Source organism: Lagopus muta, chromosome 6 (genome assembly GCF_023343835.1).
Source record: "Lagopus muta isolate bLagMut1 chromosome 6, bLagMut1 primary, whole genome shotgun sequence".
Taxonomy (NCBI): domain Eukaryota; kingdom Metazoa; phylum Chordata; class Aves; order Galliformes; family Phasianidae; genus Lagopus; species Lagopus muta.
The window spans coordinates 48,458,171-48,478,124 of record NC_064438.1 but is presented as its reverse complement, the minus strand read 5'-3'; the positions used below and the strand labels follow the sequence as shown (position 1 = coordinate 48,478,124).

The 19,954-nt window shown below is 38.6% G+C and overlaps 1 protein-coding gene across 2 annotated transcripts in view; it reads right to left on the bottom strand.

Moving 5' to 3' along the window:
* WDR25 (WD repeat domain 25) overlaps positions 1–19,899 on the bottom strand; it is a 59,833-nt gene extending 39,934 nt beyond the window's left edge. Inside the window, exons 1-2 of one of the 2 annotated variants that reach the window (XM_048947805.1) lie at positions 19,799–19,899; positions 15,054–15,821 (exon numbers count right to left, since the gene is read on the bottom strand). In XM_048947805.1, coding sequence (XP_048803762.1) covers positions 15,054–15,764 — 711 coding nt within the window. In that variant the 5' untranslated portion in view covers positions 15,765–15,821; positions 19,799–19,899. Of the gene's footprint in view, positions 1–15,053; positions 15,822–19,788 lie in introns of both variants that reach the window. The other variant, XM_048947804.1, reaches the window with a different exon arrangement.
* Between the last annotated feature and the right edge of the window lie 55 nt (positions 19,900–19,954).

Here is a 19,954-nt window from a genome sequence, read left to right as displayed (position 1 = left end):
TAATCAAGTATTTTGTTGCTCAGGAAAATTGGATACCTTTGCTTACCTGCTAATATAGGGATACACGTTCAAACACAAATACACGGCTTTGTTAAGAAACTCCCCCAGGGGCAAAAGCTGAGAAAAACACTAATTTTGATTGTTTTCTCTGAAGAGACAGTTAAAGCTAAGTTCCTCACACCACCACCATCAGATGAAAATGAAAACTGCTGAACTCCCCTAATTGTACACAGACATAAGACTGATGTGTGAGATAACTGTTTGAAAATACTCCTCATGAAGCAAGGCATACAATAACACACATACGAAGAATACTATCCACATTATTTGTATACTTTCTGCCGTCTTGTTTACAGCTGAGTCAGGATTATTAGGAAAAGATAAATTACACCAGATTACAGGGATGAAATGCAATGTAAAGCACAAGGATGTTAATTAACATCAGACAGTGCACTGACAATATGCTGCTAGGGGAAAGTCATAACCATTACTGTCTTGGAAGACAGAAGGAGACTTGGAGCATCAACATTGATCTTGGCCTTGACCAACATTCTTGGAATGAACAACAACTGAAAATAGGAAAAAACTGACCCTCAAGAACAGAGCATCAAGCAATGAGACCTTGCTATTTTATCCTTTATTATTCTACAAGTAAAGAAAGCTTCCTTCAAACTGGGAAGGAGATAAATGAGTAACATACTCAAAGATGCAGAAACATTTTGGCAGAATTCTGAAATGTGATAGATTAAGTTTCCTCTGTTGCTCTCAAACTATTTGACACAGAGGATTTTAACCAGTCAAAGTAACAGTGTGAATAATAGCATGTTTTAAGAACATCCTACTGGTCTGCACCTCTCAAACCATTTTGACTAGCAACCTTGTTCTATAACTGAAAAGTGTCCCTAGCAATTCTTAAAATAATAATAATAATAACTAAATGTTCTGAAAATTATTAATGCCAAGAAACTCCTGTCTGTCTAAAAAATGCTTACTGCTGCTACCTATCTACATAAATACACATTTAGTGCTCTGCTTCAAAGTTGCATCAGAAGCATTGGCAACAAACCACTTGGAGACCAAGAAAGAGAACATGGTATTCATGCTTCAGGTCATTACCCTACTTTCAACAGCAGCCAGCTGGATTTTTGCCTTTTCTCACTACGGAAGGGACAATACTCACTCAAAGCAACGCATATCCCTCAAATTCCCAACTTTGTATTGGAGAAGGGGTACCTCCCCTCTCTGATATCTGTTTCTTTAAGCTGTAAATGGGCAAAGACAAAAAAAAAAAAAAAAAAAAAAAAATTGTAAAGCCTTTGGACATGAATAGCTGTGAGAATTATGACCGCACTGCCTTACAAGTTCTAATAAAGGTGATCATCAGCCAAAGTATCAAACCATAACTTCAGTTCTTCATAGAGAGCTCGAAGCATGTATTAGGAAAAAAAAAAAAAAAAAAAAGAAAAACCTACCCAGATTTATAGATTTATCTAAAACAAATACAGCGGAGTAAGACTGGGAATATAGAAGGGCAAGAAAAGTCCATACTACGTACAAACACAGTGAAATACTGATGAAATTTGGAAAGTTTCATGTGAACCTCTTCTGTTCCTATGTAAAGTGGTCAACAGAATAAAACGGGCAGCAGGAGTCTATGTTGTGCTGACATTACAAATAAATGGCAAGCCTAAAGCAAGTCAGGTCAGCCAAGCAGGTGTTAACTGAAGGCCAACTGCTATGCTACATGTCCAGCAAGCTACTGCAATTTTAGCCCTCATCAAAGAAGCTGGGTATTCTCCAAAGGTTGGAATTGCTTTTTAAAATGGTATAGTTAGGCATTGTACAATGTGAAAAGGAAGACACATTTTAGCAGAAGGATAAGCCAACTACAGCAAACCATGTAAATCCCTGCCCATAGCTGTACATCACAAATACTAATAGTCTGAGAAAGAAAAAAATAAATCACTTCAGAGAAATTACCTGCTTTATATACAGTATTAGGTATATTTGGGGTGACACAGTTAAAGCAGACCAATTTGCTGCACATAATTTAAGTAACTCAAGGGAAAATAATATATAATGACAAGAAGCTATTATAAATTATTTTAAAACACAACATTTTCTATTGTTCTGCTAATACAGAGGAAGAATAACATGGCATGAATTTGGCAGTTTCTCATCAACTTCACAGTGTAATTGTATAGTGCATAGTAACAGTGATATTAATACATTCAAAATACCTAAAAGTACAGTCATAGAGTAGTGGTCAATAGCAGTTAATATTTGTGCCCCAAAACACTTAGTAACTTGCCAGCGGGTGAAGGAGAACATCAGGAGAAGAGTAGATGTATTACAACTCCCTAGGAGATGATTAGCTAAATTATTATAGCCATTTATTAAAGAATCTGATTTTCTCTTCACTTCCATATATCATGTTCATTAGCAGTGATCACTTCCAAGTCTCACACACTTATGCTCTATTAAAAGTGAAGATTCATCCCAAGCGTTAAAACACCTCAATTTCATTCTCCCAGCGCTTCAAGAGACAAGTTGTTGTAAGCCTCCTTGATCCCTACAGGGTAATTAAGGACTGGATGGATACATTCAAAGACTTACCTGCACCCTGTAGATTTTGAACATCCATCACTAGAGGAAGAAACGATGCTCTACTCAGATAATAAGTATGGTTTTAGCAGCTACATTCGCAGCTTTTGAAGGACTGCATATCTATATGCTGTTGACCTATGAGCTATTTCTGAAAATAGGGAGAAAACTGATATTGACCAATTTTTTATGGGGTGTTGTTTGGTTTTTGTTTTTACTTTAAGCTACAATTAAAAAGTAAATACCAACTTCAAAACACTTCTATTTAGACTGTACTATATATTAGCATACTGTTTTTAAATACAACATTGTGAATCACCAAAGGCCATTCATATGCTTTAGAGCTTTTTATGTGCATATATACATCAACATAATCAAATAACCACAAACACACTCAAGAAAACAAAAAAGCACAAACACAGTAAACTAAAAGAAGCAGTTTTAGCTGTCTCATTCTTGCACGTTATTCACTGGGAGAGTATAACACAGCAAGAACCACGGCTCCGGACAAGCTCTGCCAAACCTAACCATCAAATCACTGGCAGCTCTTCTACTGCACAGTGCTGCCAGATGCACTGTAAGCATGCACACTGTTAGCAGTTTTCCTTCAATAGCACACAGTAACACATTGCTACAAAAGTTCTACAAATAATGGTAGAATTGTATCTGAGTGCAGATCTCTATCTGCAAGAAATAACTTAATCCCAATTTATTAGCAAATTCTGTATCATCCGCAGTATTAACTGATTGGCTCTCTTAAGAGTTTGATGTCCTTATTTCTCACACTGATTTGAAGTAACGTCCAAATACAAGGGTAGGTATACAGTTAATGATTGAAAACAGCCACCTGAAAGTCTGGACTCCAATGAGTCTTCCATTCATACATCAGTTGGCTTAGCAAGTAACATTTTTTGTTTAACTACTCATCTTCTCAGTAACATAAACTAAATTATTATTTCCAAGGCCATTGAGAACATTAGTAATTGGGAGAAAAAAAGAAAAAAACATGAAAAACACTACTCTACAGAAAATGCAGACAATTCTTAGCCCACTGAAATCAGGGACAAAATGCAGTCTTAAACATACTCACAATAAAGTATTTAATTTCAAAAATAAGTTCTTAATACTGTAAAGCAGCTATGCATTTCACTGGCATTGAGGACACTCATAGCTAGTAATATTACAATACTAGCAGAATAAGACTTAATTTCCTAAATTATTTAAATGTTTTGCACTGTAAAGTATATTGTTGACTTTAACTCATCTGCCAAGCTTTAACAAAGAAAACCAGCTGTCTCACCTTCTCAGTATATGAGAACTCCCATTTCAACAACGTGGAGAGGGAGCATGTGGTCTTCTTCCAACAGAGCAGCACTACAATACTTGGATAAGCGAGGTTTGAATATGCAACACCTGGTGAAGGTGCGTTTCTCAGCTTTAACTTCAAAGAGAAAGCCAGCTGCTATGAATAACAACTCCTGCTCACCCTCAGATTTACTAAATGCAAATGGAAAGAGTTAAATGAGACGCATGCACAACTGATTCCTTTTGTAAGTAATTACTTAAAAGCCTCACAGCTGACAAAGCTGGTACCACAAGCACAGAGTTTGGATAGGAAGCAGGCAGAAGCTCCAGAAAGAAAAAGAGGAAACACATGTCAGTGAAAGGTGAGGAATGTTACCAAGAACAGACAAGAAAACATCAAGGTTTGACTAGGAAGACTGGAAGTCATAGAAAGAAAGTGGAGAGAAAAAAAAAAAAAAAGCAAGCAGGGATATAAGTCACTGGAAATGTAGAAACTCGTAATGCACACCACCTAGTGGCACTGATGCCTCTCTAAAGTAATTCATATCCTGCACTGACATTAGCCTCTTATTTCACCTTGCAGATATGAAAACCTTGTTAAAAAATGTAGGCTTCTTAAATTCAAATGCTGACAAAAAGCTATTAGAAATACTTACAAGAAAGGAAGTGAAACTTTCAAAGGCCCTTTTTGAATTACCTGCATACAAGATAATTAAGTTGTAGGACTATAACATCCTTACAGCTTCACCTGTTTGTAGTTACAAATAATTTTTTTCCCTGAGCAGCCCTTGCACAATTATAGGTATAGCATATTTAGAAACTGCAATAATCAGTCACCAACACCAATGACTGCAAGTCTGCAACACCCCATTTTTCCAGCACCAAACTAAAGTTTTCCATTGATGAAGAGATCCTGCTCACGTGGCAAAAGTTACATTCTTGCCACTAATTAAAATGTTCTGAATAAGAAAAATTAATGAAGAGAGGAAATAATTATCTGGAAGTAGGTACCAAGCCTAAATAGGATAAATTAGAGAAATTACTTTATACAGCAAGGTGCTACACCTCTGGTATGCATTTAACATTAGCAGTATATACTATCTGTCATTCCCTCCCACCTGGAATCTTTAAGCCATTAGCCAATTTAAACATTTAAGAAAGGTAGAAGCTTCTGTGGGGAGCTCCGAAAGTGTGTCACTGAATTCCTAATTGCAGAAATAATGGCACCCATTGATAGTCATTAGTGCTGGCTAAAAGTTTATGGAGACCAAACAGTGATGTGAGCACAGTGAGGAGGTGGGAGGTGCATTCCAGTAGTGGTGACAGCAGTTGAAGATTTTTATGAGCATGGCTACAGTTCATCGCTGGCAAAAATGCATAGTTAATATAGCTAATAGTGGTGACTGTGCTGAAAAACAGCATTTTGAAGCTAAGAATTTGGTCTATCAAATAGTGTTGCTGTACTTCTCTGTTGTTGTTTCCATGGAAATAAATAGGAGGCATTACTTTCAGAGCAACCTACATACAATTCCATTTAAGATAAGTCATAGAAGACAAATCTGCAGTTGGATTTAAATTTAAAAAATAAAAATGCACATCCCAGCGTGCATATACTAGAAGACAAATCAAAGACTCTCAGAATACCCACAAAGTGCACTTTTCCTTGAAGATGTAGGATTGCTATTACTGAAATGGAAAATGGCACGTCACAAGTTCCATATCAGTGAAGCAAGTTCTTCAGAGAATAAAGTTTTTATTATATTTCTTATCCCTTTGATTTAAAGGGAATCTATAACTAACACATTATTTATAGCAAAAATATATAACAATGTCATTAAAGTTCCATCAGGTTTCATCTAAAGATTAAAAGTCAACAACCTTCGGTACATTTACCAATATTATGATCTAAAAATGCTAAAATATGCTAAAATAAAATATGCTAAAAATAAGGTCTGCTTTTAAAAAAAAGCAAGGACACAAACATACTGAAAGTAAGAGAAACTTCAGGCAAATTGTTTCTGGATGAATCCAACACAAGTAATCTCTTTGTAGAACCTGAAAAAGCAGAGCAAAGCTTCTCAAAGATTTGTTTCCTTGACAACATTGACAGACCACGAGAGGTAAAGATACTTATCACAAGATGTCGTGGACTTTTGTACAGATTTTTTTTTAAGTATATATATAGCAGCATGGAAAATGCAGCTATAAAGATAGACTTCTAGAAAAGAAACAAGTTTACACTGGTGTTACTTATATTTTTAAACAGCAAACACATTTGGAATTTCTCAACTGGTGACAAAACTGATACTCCCACAATGTATTAAAGTAACATGAGAACATAGAACTATTCACTCTGTTCTTTCCAAGCTCCAAAAATCACAATTTTTTTATTTTTATTTTTAACCAGGAATGAAGCATCTAGATGGGGATAACACCACCATATGCTTCTCCCACCTCAGGCAATGTTCTGCTCCATATAGAAGCTGTCCACAGAGATCCTGCACGTAATTGGAGGGTTTAATTTGTGACATTATCAGTTAAGCTTCATTAGGACACTGCTCCATTGACATCTCTGGCACTGAGTTTCCCTCTGCTAAAGGGTTTGCTGTGCTGGAGGAATGACAAGTTTGCTTATTAGTCTGCTAAAGGCCACGTAAAAGACAGTTTTTGAATATTTGGAAGAGCTCTTAGTAGAAAATAGGTACTAAACTCAGCAATTCACAACAGTCAGATTTCTAAGAAAAAGTCAGAGAAGCACTTTATATACTTGATTTTTTTTTTTTTTTTTTTTGTAACTAATAATAAAAGTGACAAAAATTCATTCCATATAAAGAAATAGAATCCTTCCACATAATCATTCAAATATCCAACACTCCATTCATTCCATCTGTTTGGATCTCTGCAGAAAAAAGGGCTGCAAAAAACTAGTCACAAAAGCCACACTTCCTATGTTTCTTTATGTGGTCACGTTGCACCTATGGCTCAATCTCAAGCAAATTTCACAGAGAATTTGGAGGGACTCTATTCTCCCTCAAGATTTAATCAAGCTAAACAGAGGGAAAAGCACTGCAGGAGCCCTGAAGGATGGAAGAGTTAAAGACAGTCCACAGCCAGCCTGAAGATACAGCCAGTCTCCATCAGTTCCACTGTTTTCAGAACTTCTTTTTCCTGAACTTTTCTCTAAGTAATTCCCACTTATTTTGGAAACACATGCATATTCGCCATACCATGACATATCTCTCTTCCCCTGCTCCACTTCTTCACAGATAACATCTTCAAAAAATCTCAGCACTAGATACTGCTCTAGTATTCCTTACTGAGACCACACTTGGAAATGTTTCCAGAATTATGAAGTAAAACTGATGCCCTTACAGAACAGGAAATCTAACCCAGAAGCTGAGATTCACCGATTTTTTTGCCTTTTTAATACTATTTCTCACACAAGTATTAAGATGAATTTCCATCCAACTGAGCATTGCATTTAATTTTCTTTAACTGAGGATAGAATATAATGGCCTATCAAGCAGTGGAGAGAACAGGATGCTGCTATTTATACTCAAAGAAACATACTCCTTTGAAAAATCCTTTAAGGCACGAGAGTGTGTCAACTACTGAGAGCACAATAAAAAAATATAAAAATATAAGTCATCTCCAGCTGTGGATTCTGAGAAAGTGAACAAAGGCATTACAAGGATTTCTGTTTCCTTGACAACAACATTGCTGGAAGCAAGAAAATAATTAAAAAATAAATCTCCGTGTAACAACAATCTTTAAACTCATCTAGGTATTAACACACCAACATGTAGAACAAGCCCTAGCCAAATTTTTGTGATGAAGAGGCCAAAATCCACCACCTTCAGGAGTTGTTTTTAGCCAACTTGTATTAATGGCTTTTGCAGAACAGTTGTGTAAGAGCTGGCTATCACCTCCTGACCTGTATTATCATCTTGACAGAAATAGTCAGGAGCTTTCGTTGATGGTCAGATGCACTCCTTCCTGTACAGTGTTTCTTTCACTATGAAATAGGTATTATGGGCAACAATAAAATGAAATAATTTTGTTATAAAGAGATGCAATATACAGAGAAGCACTTTCAGCACTCAGTAAGCATTACTCTACATCCACACATAAATCAAACAAGCGTGTGTCCATCCTAATACTCAGAGAGCCCAAATTCCTTAAAAAAAAAAAAAAAAAAAAAAAAAAAAAGTTATAAAATAGATTAGGCAACAAGGCACCATTAAGAGAAAACAGCTTCAATATTTCTGAATAGCCTATTTAGTAGGTTCATCAACAATAGCATCTTCAACAAGAGAATGATAATTCTATTTTCCACATGCTCCATTAGTCACAGCACAGTGACCAAAATGAAGCTCCTTGCCACTTTCAAAATAATGGGAAGAACTTCTTGCTATTAGCAAGAAGTGCCCTAGCATTACAAGTGCCCTAACATTGAATAAGTCACTTTGAAAGTTTTTCATTTAAAGTAGAATGCACAGGCTTCCCAAATACTCATCTTCTGCATCAGCAACAGTTAAAGGAACATTGTCAGAGATCTAAGAAACAAAATGCTGGGGGTACTAGCAGCGCCATAGCTCATACTGCTCATTAAATAGTTTGAGTCTAGCTTAGTGGAGACAGCTACCCGTGAGCTTAAAGGAAGCAAGCTGGCAGCCTGAATTCAGTCCCATACAAATAGACACACAAGTAATGGAACAAAGTTGTAGAATACTATGTATAATGGCTCTTTCTAATGAATTGCTAGCAGAATGCTTGAAAACAAATGTTAGAACTTGTTACTCTGACACAGAGTAGCAGTAATGTCTAGGAAGTCTCTATTGCTACCATCAATGTTATGGATGAAAAGAAGCTATTGTTTTCCCTTGCTCTCCATCCAATGCAGCAGAACTAAGAATAACAAATTCCTCAGACATCCTACTATGCCATTTCTCTTGCAGAACACATAACAACAAATGAAGAAATGAAGGTTTTGAAAATCTAGGAAGGAAAAAAAAAAAAAGAAAGAAAAGGAAAAAAATGCATTTCTTGTACTATTTGACACACTTGGGAAGCAAAACCCATAGACTAGATTTGTCCAGAATAAGTAATATAACACCCTGGAGCTAACGCCTGGAGACAAAATAGTCTCATAAGACCAGAGAAGTATCCAGCAGAGATCTATTGAGTCAGTTACAAAGATGAACTGCTTTGGAGCTCACAAATCCCCTAACTTTCAAACAAGCATAGGCCAGAGGAAGACATCACGGCACCATAAATCTTTGTCATGCTCACTTTCTCTTGGCATCTACTTAAGCAATCCACTAGAGTGACCATTGCGCTAGACAGATCCTCAATCTCAACCAGAAGTATCTAACATCTCTGAAAAAGCTGACAATGTTAAACCAATCTTAAAAGCTCACTTTCCTTCCATAGGTTCAGCTGTCATTCAGCTACGCTGGAGTACAGCTAGGCAAGTAGAAAACAAAAAGCGTAACAAAAACTTCCAATGTGTTACAAGTCATCCCATTAATCTTCTACTAGCATAGATTTCATATGCTAAAGAGTCAAAGTTTTTCTTTCCGTGATCCTGCTCCTTTATGCAACATGAACATACTGAAAATGAGGAAATATTTCGCAGAGATGCCAACATTTCAAATAGAAAATAAGACACACAACTGAAAGTTCATACAAACATTATTGTATAAAGATGATATCTTTTAAAATATATATTTTTTAAAAAAGCCATCCACACCATTATTCTTGCTATGAACAATTATTAAAAAACAAAGAGCAGCACCACTAACTACTGAAAACATGTACATCTCCGGGGCTCTATTGCAATTATTTGGTTTTCCAAATAAAAGATATAAGAAGATCAAGACAGTAAATTGGTAAACATATCTTTCATGATAGAACTTTTTAGCTACTCTGCTACTTGAAACAAATATTAAATGATAACATAGGATCCAGAATTCCATATATGGGCATCTAAAGCAGAAACAAGTTCTGGTTTCCAGAATGTACTGTAACACTACAAAAATTAGGTACCTCTGATAGCTGTGTTCAGTCTCAAAATCTATACAAAACTTTTCAGCCAAAATTAAAATCATAATCACTATTTCTGTCTCTAAATGCACAAAACCAAAAGTGGCAGGAGCATTCTAAAATTCAGTTATAGCAGCTACTGAAAAAGCAGGTATAGAGGAAAAAGTGTTATCCCATGAAAACAGGTTGGAATCAGTTTGAACTAAGATTGAGATAAGCCTGTAGGTACTTAAACTAGAAATGGAAGCCACTGAAAATACAGTTAAAATGCATTAGTGAAGAGCACTGCCACACTAAGTGCTCCAAATAGCACTTTCCCTAATTTGAATCAGGTTTGCTGCCTCTTTTGCTTGCTACAAGCACCTAGCTGGCAATTGCTTCCTCAGTATAAAGGAAGCTCAAAATTCAGAGAAAACTGAGGGCAAAAGACCACTGCCGAAGTATAAATTCGAGAGCTTTTGTTTGTTTGTTTGTTTTTGTTTTATTTTTAAACTCCTCCTTCTTCAATCCATACTGCTACAAAGTCTTCCAAGTTGGAAGAACTACTCTGGGTAATTAATCTGCAATACACAAATCTTCCCCATAAATTTCTATCTCACTTTCAAGTTCCCATGAAATCTTCTGACATGGGTTGCAACACAGCCATAAACTTTAGATTTAATGTCTTTCAACACACAAAATGGAGGAAATATCGATTTAATACTAATATATGATTCATTAAAAGAATAATTTAGTTGCCATCCCTTTCTAAGATGCTGCAGAGCCCCATCTGCTGGTAGAAGCGTTACTCAGGAGTATTACGCCCCAGAGCTGATACGTGATTTTTTCCAACAGCACCAGTTGATAACTGTTTTGTTTGTTTTATATGCATCCATAGACAAACACACACGTACAGAAAAATCCTTAATTAAAAATACTTTTAATGAAAAAATATAGAAGCCTTTGAAAATGTGCATTCCTTCCTAAATACTAAGAATTTACACAAACAGCTTCAGATTATCTTTCCCAACACTAGCTTATTTTCTTCAGTCAACAGAGACTGAGAACATCAACTCATTTTTCACAAACATTCTAGTATGACTTAAAGTCATTCATAAAGAAGATGGCAAAGTGCACACTGGTTAAAGTGGGAGAACAAAATAAGACAACTTATCTACCCCAGTTTCAGGTAAACTTCAGATATCATAGAATGGCCTGGGTTGAAAAGGACCACAATCAAATTTCAACCCCCCTGTTATGTGCAGGGTCGCCAACCAGCAGATCAGGCTGCCCAGAGCCACATCCAGCCTGGCCTTGAATGCCTCCAGGGATGGAGCATCCACAACCTCCTCGGGCAACCTGTTCCAGTGCATCACCACCCTCTCTGTGAAAAAAATCCCCTTTTTTAATGCAGCCCAGAACACAGTTGGCCTTCCAGGCTGCAAGTGCACACTGCTGGCTCATGTCCAGCTTCTCGTCCAGCCAGACCCCCAATTCCTTCTTCACAGGGCTGCTCTCAAGATCTGCCCCTAGTTTGTATAAATACCCAGGATTGCCCCAACTCAAGTGCGATACCCTGCACTTGGCCTTATTGAACCACAAATATATATTTGAGATAAATTCTTGTGTGGTACGGAATATAAAACATACAATGATGATTTATTTATGATTGTTTAGATTGGAATAAAGAGACTGAGATTTCTAACTTGAGGCAACTAATTCCAAGTATTTCTTTTTTCTTCATTAAAAAAAAAAAAAAAAAAAAATCCTTTCCCAAAAAGGGAAATTCTTAGTTTGTGGTAAAACATTTAAGAGGGAAATACTTAGAAGAACAAAAAAGATGCATAATGGTTTGGCTAAATTAAAGAAAAAATGCAAATGGCTGCAGATCTTCTGATTTAATCAAAACTGAAAAACTACCCTGCAATAGCAGTTTGATCTGCAAGACAGAACTCTCAGATCTGAAAAATCTCCACTGATACTGGGGTGATACCTTCAAACAATACATATCTTGCTGCATAGATTGAAGGACTGAATCAAAGAAATTTACATACAAATATTCATTTGTAAGTATTCATGATAAACTGAACGTGCATAGTTTTGTGGCTCTGGATTATACAGAGATTTTAGGCTTCTAACTGTGTTTTGAGTCTTACCCAAATCAGATGCTCAAAGTAAATACTGCAGATATCCTGAATGTCTGTTACCATGAATATTCCCGTTAAAAAGAAAGAGGAACGAGCTTCTGCTGCCTGGATTTCAACTATAAATTCTGAGCAGGTGTTTTTGGAAGAAAACAGCAAAGGAAAAGCTGAAGGAAGGTACAGGATTGGGGAAGAAAAAAAATGGTACATCTACATCTGCTTTCAATTGTTTGTTTTATGCTTACATCAGTAAATAGACAACTCCAGGCAGTGGTGGAGAGCCAAAAAATTCCCAGAAGAGAAATTATTACTGTTGTAGTCCTTAGAGATTCGTGGGCTCATGACCCTAGAAAGTTAGAGAGATGCATAACATCAAGACAATGCTTAATCTGACTGTGCCCTCTACTGGCTTGAAAGGTAAAGACACTACAGCTCATACCAACAGTCTTCAAACTCATTAAGGAAAAAAACAAAAACAAAAAAACCACCCAATAAAAATCATTTCCAGACATTCCTCTGCAGACTACCTTTCAAAATACTGAAGTGCATTTTAATAGGCTTCATAACAGCTACGCTGTCACTTAAGTAATGTTCTACACTCCTATAGCCTGAAGTGTTGCCAATATTAACACACTCCATGTAAACTGAATTCCCATGGTTCAGGGCACATACAGCAAATCCATTCCTTTGACAATCAGCTTTACTTTTAAATACTGCTTCCAATCAAGGTTGGTAGCACCAGCCCTTCTACCTAATTAGAAGAAAACAAACAGGCTATTATTCATATTGTTTAATAATTTTACATAGCAATGACAACTTTTTTTTTTTTTTTTTAAGATTGTTTTACCAGGTTTAGTACATCCACAATTACATTCACTCAACACTATAATGAGGCTTAGGGGCAGTAAACAAATACTAAATAAGTGGTAGGACAGTTTAAGACAAAGTCAAATTTAGACATACTTAAGTCAAAGGCAGATACAATTTTGTACAACACAAATATACATTGCTGCTTACCAAAAGAAAAAAAAAAACATCAGCACTTTTTGTATATCTTAGTATTTTCCTTTTAAGGCTGTTCATCAGACAGCAAACAAGATTTAAATTATTCAGTACTTTAAGCAAGACCTGTTAGAAGAAAAATTACCTTTATTTTTCCTATTTTGCCTCAATGAAAAAGATGTACAAAAATGCTCGGAGTATTTGAACTTGGATAGTCTGACAGGTTAAAGTGGCAAAAAGTGAAAAGGTGGAAGCTTTATTACAGAATCACAGAATCACCCGGGTTGGAAGGGACCCCAAGGATCATGTAGTTCCAACCCCCCTGCCTAGCAGGGCCACCAAACATACACATTCAGATCAGGTTGCCCAGGACCCCGTCCAACCTGGCCTTAAACACATCCAAGGACGGGGCATCCACAACCTCCCTGGGCAGCCCGTTCCAGGGCCTAACCACTCTCCTAGTAAAGAACTTCCCCCTAACATCCAACCTAAATCTTCCCTCCTTCAACTTAAAACCATTTCCCCTAGTCCTGCTGTTGTCAGCCCTTTTGAAGAGTTTACTCCCCTCATGGGTGTAGGTTCCCTTCAGGTATTGATAGGCTGCAATGAGGTCACCCCGCAGCCTTCTCTTCTCCAGGCTGAACAAACCCAACTCCCTCAGCCTGTCCTCATAGGGGAGGTGCTCCAGCCCCCTGATCATCTTAGTCCCCCTCCTCTGGACCCTTTCCAAAATCTCAATGTCTTTCTTGTACTGAGGGCTCCACACCTGGACACAGTACTCCAGGTGGGGCCTCACAAGAGCCGAGTAGAGAGGGACAATCACCTCCCTGTCCCTGCTGGCCACCCCTCTCCTGATGGAGCCCAGGATCCCATTTGCCTTTCGAGCTGCCAGAGCGCATTGCTGGCTCATGTTCATTTATTCATGCTAAAAGACCTGTTTTTTTTTCTTTTCTATGAAAACCAATGCTTTAGTAGACATGGAGGAGAAAAAAATCTAGAGCTGTGTCTGAGACTGAAGAACACCACTGCTTCAAAGATATGAGATCAGCATCTACTTCATATGCCCCCATGGCAAAGTCAGGGGAACGAAAAAGAAAACAAACAATCCTATCAATATATATACATATATGTACATAAAAGTCAAGCTAAATGACACTAAATTATCTACCACAAATAAAACAGTGAAAAAGCAAAGAAAACTCAATTTTGGTGAGAATTTTGGGGAAAGGAGTAGAAGGAAATGCACTCTAACATGAAATCGGAATTTAAACTGAATTTTAGAGTTATTTCCTCTCATTTTAGAAATATGCTGATACAAAAGCTGTTCTTCACCTTCTTTACTTACTAAGATTTATTTTAAACCCCTGAAATTGAGAAAAAAAGTTTCAGGGAGTAGCATAGAGATGTGAGAGGGGAGGGTCAGGTTGGGTGTTAGGAAAAACTTCTTCACCAGAGGGTGGTGAGCACAGAACAGGCTCTGCTGGGGCCACAGTTGTGCCCTGAGTTGCCAGAGTTCAGGAAGCATTTGGGCAATGCTCTCAGACATAGGGCTTGGACTTTGGGTGGTCCTTCATGGAAACAGAAGTAGGACTCCTTACAGGTCCATTCCAACTCAGGATATTCTATGATTATGAAAGGAAAAGTAAGACTTACTATATTGACTAAGCGAACTAAGAATTGAAATCAAAGTCATAAAAGTTAGAAGGAAAATACACTAAGTATTAAATATTCAAAAATGAAAGAAACTTAGAGTGAAAAGCCTCCTCAGACCACAGTAGGATACATATATATAAGACCCAGGAGAGTACCTGTAGTAGCGGTCACTTATACCTGATACCGAAAAGCATCTCCTCCCACTCTGAACACGTTATAACTGCCAAACACATGAGCAAACATTATTCCCAGAAAACCATTACTTAATACAGTATTTTCAAGCCCGCTGATAAGTTCAAAAAGCATTTTGTTTTACATTACCTTTATTGTTTTATCCATAGAAGCTGAGAGAAGCATATGACTTTGTTCTTGTACAGTACACCACTGGATTGCATTAACAGGGCCGCTGTGTTTAGACATATGAAATATTAAGCTTTTTGGAACTTCAGTTAATTTATACCTGGATCCTAAATATGGCTTAATTAATTCAGATATCTTTGTCACTGTCTGCTCTCCTGATATATCTAGCTTCACATCACAACTGGAGCTCCCGCTTTGATCAGACTCCTTTTTTTCACAGGCACTGGAATTTTCTTGACGTAACCTTTTAGGGATATACGGTCTGATTCCTTTTGGGGCAGTTGGACTATCTTCATGTGTTCTCTTCTGGGAAGCACCATTTCCAGAGTTTCTTGAAGAGCTCAATGTCTGTTCATAGTTTTTGTAGGACATACATAATGCAGTAGGACTAGAGGACGCTCTCCTACAATAAGATGTCAAATCACTGTTATTACTCAGTGCATAATGCTCAGGGGGATCTTCACAAACAATGCTCAAGTCAAAATTGCCAGTGTTCTCAGTAAGCTGCGTTTCATATGTAGATTTTGTACTCAAAATACCAGGTGCAAAGCGCTGAACAGGATTTGCAGAAGAACTCGGAAGGCTTGCTTGTCTGCTGGTACTGAGATCATCAGCTTTTTCAGTTTCTGCCTCAGGGTCTGAATCATCATAAGCAACCAGTGAGGAACTCATTATGGCTGGATACAGCAAACTCCAGAAATCTCGTGCTGGAATCCTCCAAATGATGATCTACAACAAAGAATTGACCATTCAGAGCACAATTCATTATGGATCCTACAGTTTCAATAACTTAAGTTCTTAAAATCCTTAACTGTTTAATTCCTGTTTATTCCTGGAATTTATTTTTCTATTATAGCACATATGTACATTCAATTATGCAACATGGGGGTTGGACACGATGATCCCTGGAGGTCCCTTCCAACCCCTACAATTCTGTGATTCTGTGATAATGTGCCTCCAAGCACTTTGCATACATTTTTTATGCTTTGCAGAGATACATTTGTATGAGACAAAACTATGAAAATGAGTATGGAAAGAAAAACAAACTACAGCAAATCACTCTCCCCTTGCTTGCAATAGCATTCCCTCCCCCTTGCACACAAACCAAAGGCTAATGTAACTATGCAGCATTTTAGGATATTCATTTATAAGAATATGAATACAAGTACTTTGGAATGAGACTAACAGTATTTATTTCTTTTAAATCATCTGTGTTGTTATGTGTGAAGGGATTCAATTGGCAACAAAAATAAAATGCAGACTGCTCTAAAAGTAATGCTATATTATATTGGTCCATAACATGAGAGTTGGATGCTGGCAGCAGAGGCTCAACCTTCCCACCAATATCCCACTGCATTTTGTTGCTGTGCAACAGATGGCAGCAGAGGAGCAGTCTGACACAATGGCATTTGACGTGAAAGTGTGTATGAAGCAAAGGTGCATCACTGAATCCTTTCAAGCGGATAAAATGGCACCCACTGATACTCAGTGATGCTCGCTGAATGTTTAAGGAGACCAAACAGTGGATGTGAGCACAGTGAGGTGCTGGGTGATGCATTTCAGCAGTGGAGGCAGTGACAGTGACCTCCACTGGTGCAGATTTTAACTGTGCAGCATGCAGGCTCTTGCTCACGGCTGGCAAAAACGTGTAGCTAATGGTGGTGACTATGTTGGAAAAGGCTGTTTTGTAGCTGAGAATTTGTAAGTTCCACACAGCCTATAGTTTTACATAAGACACATGCCAGAAGCTACATGAAACTCAGTGTTTGCTTTTACTTACAGAGAGTAAAAGCATGAATATCTTCGCTTACTGTGGAACAAACTTTTTCCAAAGTTTCTATGAAAAGAATTCCCACATTGAGACCACATATATAACAAGCTGAATAATCTAACATTGTAACAATCCCAAAAAACCTATTCCCAAAAATTTCAGTGGTGCACATGGAGTATAGATTTAACTGCATTCAAACAACTGACGTTTCCACAAAAAGTAATCTTCAAAACTCTAGTCTTTACAATCAAAAAGTAGTGTTATCTTCCAATTGCTAAGATTAATGAAGTGACACACTATCTCTGCTTTGTTTTCTTATTTAGACATTACTGCTCATCATGCTACAACTATTTTGCCTACAACACTTTGCTTTCAGACAAGAGGCTATCCTCAAAAGCTCCTTGATTATAATGAGAATGCAATGCTGCCTGAACGTCAGCATCTACAAAAGCATTTGCAGAGCTGATGCCACAAATGAGAGTCCTACAAATATTGCTGCAGTAGTACACTGGAACTTGTAAGAATTCCTCATTTAACTTTTCAAACTAAAACAAGCATGCTTCCATTAACTTAAAGAATTAACCAAAGGCTATTTTCTGCATTCTGTAACACTTACAAGCAACATCCAGAAAACACGTTCCTATTAAGGCATACATATATATCATTGTATATATTTCTATATATAAAATAAGTATCCAATTCCTCTCAAATGATCAAGGTGCTTAACTGAAACAGTATGACCAACATTTTAGTTTATAAAAGCATCAAGATCCCCCTCTAGAGGATTCGTTTGAAAACAGTAAGACACCTTCATTCCAAACCTGCCATTAAATAAATAGTTACATTAAAGGACTGCATTTTGCAACAGTTACACTAAGCGGTTACTTTTTGTATTGCAAAGTTGCAAACAGGCTCCCACCAGGATTCCTGGTTTTTACAGAGCAAACACAGCGAGAAGATGACCTCTGCCTCAAAGCTATAAAAGAAGATATACAAGTAGAGTGGATTAGGCTTTCACTTTATTTAAACAAACAAAACCAACAAAGGAGAACAACAATAACAAAAAAACACCATTAAGCTGAGGTTCTGAGGCAACTACAGGAATCACAAAATCACAGAATTGTAGGGGTTGGAAGGGACCTTCAGAGATCATCGAGTCCAACCCCCCTGCCAAAGCAGGTTCCCTACACCGGGTCGCACAAGTAGGTGTCCAGGCGGGTCTTGAACATCTCCAGAGAAGGAGACTCCACCACCTCCCTGGGCTGTTCCAGTGCTCCGTCACCCTCACCGTAAAGAAGTTCTTACGCACATCTGTGCAGAACTTCCTATGCTGCAGTTTCCGGCCACTTCCCCTTGTCCTGTCTCCACTCACGACTGAAAACAGTCTGGCCTCGCCACTCTGCCCCCCACACCTTAGATATTTGTAGACCTGGATCAAGTCCCCTCTCAGTCTCCTTTTCTCAAGGCTGAACAGACCCAGTTCACTCAGTCTTTCCTCATAGGAGAGATGCTCCAGGCCCTTCACCATCTTAGTGGCCCTCCGCTGGACTCTCTCCAAGAGATCCCTGTCTTTTTTGTACTGGGGAGCCCAGAACTGGACGCAGTACTCCAGATGAGGTCTTACCAGGGCAGAGTAGAGGGGGAGGATCACCTCCCTCGACCTGCTGGCCACGCTCTTTCTAATGCACCCCAGGATGCCATTGGCCCTCTTGGCCACAAGGGCACACTGCTGGCTCATGGCCAACCTGTCATCCACCAGGACACCCAGGTCCCTCTCCGCAGAACTCCTCTCCAGCAGCTCATCCCCCAACCTGTACTGGTGCATGCAATTATTCCTCCCTAGATGCAAGACTCTACACTTGCTTTTGTTAAACTTCATCTGGACATTTCCTTGTATTTAGAATCACAGAATGGTTTGGGTAGTAAGAAACCTTAAAGCCCATCCAGTTCCAACTCCCTGCTATGAGCTGGCTGCCCCCCACCAGGTCAGGCTGCCCAGTGCCCTATCCAGCCTGGCCGTGGGCACCTCCATCTCTTTGGGCAGCAGCTCTACAGCATCACCATTCTCTCAATGAAAAAATTCTCCCTAACATCTAACCTAAGTCTCCCCTCTTTTAGGGGAGATTTCCCATTACCCTATCACTATCAACCAGTGTAAAAAGTTGATTTCCCTCCTGTTTAAAAGCTCCTTTTAAGAACTGGAAAGCCACAGTGAGGTCTCCCCAGGGCCTTCTCTTCTTCAGACTGAAGAAACCCAATCCCTCAAGCTTCCTTAGAGGAGAGGAGCTGCAGCCCTCTAAGACAGGATTTCCAGGTTAAAAATAAAATAAAATAAAATAAAATAAAATAAAATAAAATAAAATAAAATAAAATAAAATAAAAATAAAATAAAATAAAATAAAATAGGAGAAAGAAAAAAAAGAAAGGGGAAAGGGGAAAAGGGAAAGGGGATCCTTTTCCATGGGATATTGGAAAAATCACGTGTCACCAAATAACACGAATAACACCCATAAGCCTCAGCACTCTTGTAAAAGCAAGGTATCTCTGTCATTCTAAGTCTTCCCACTCAGCTCTTGTTCCCAAAGAAAAAAACACTAGCCAGATGTTCCCTATGTCGCTCCAAGAAAAACGTCTCAGCACAGCACCCACACCTTAGCAAGCTCGTTAACCTTATCAACTTCACATCAATTCCCAGCGAGCCGAGCTAACACGGAAACTGACGCTTCCGCAGAGCTTTCAGATTTTCTATTACGCCAACGAGCCCGAGCACCGCACGCACATACGCTGGCCAGTGAGCACCCGTCCCCACACGGCTAGAGATGCCGCGAGCAAAGCTGAGGGCGGCACAGTGAGGGCGGCACAGCCGCCTCACCCCTCTCCCCAGCCCTCCCAGGCTCGCCACCCCAGCCTGCAGCCGCCCCTCACCCGCCACCACCTGAGAGGCGCCGGAAGTCTCTCCGCTGCGACAGCCCCTCTTTAAAATGGCGCCGGGTGGAAACCAGCACCGCCACACATCGCCCCCTCAACTCCTGCTGGGACAGCGCGGTGGGAGGGAAGAGCTCGGATCGCGACTCACTGAGTGCTCATGAGG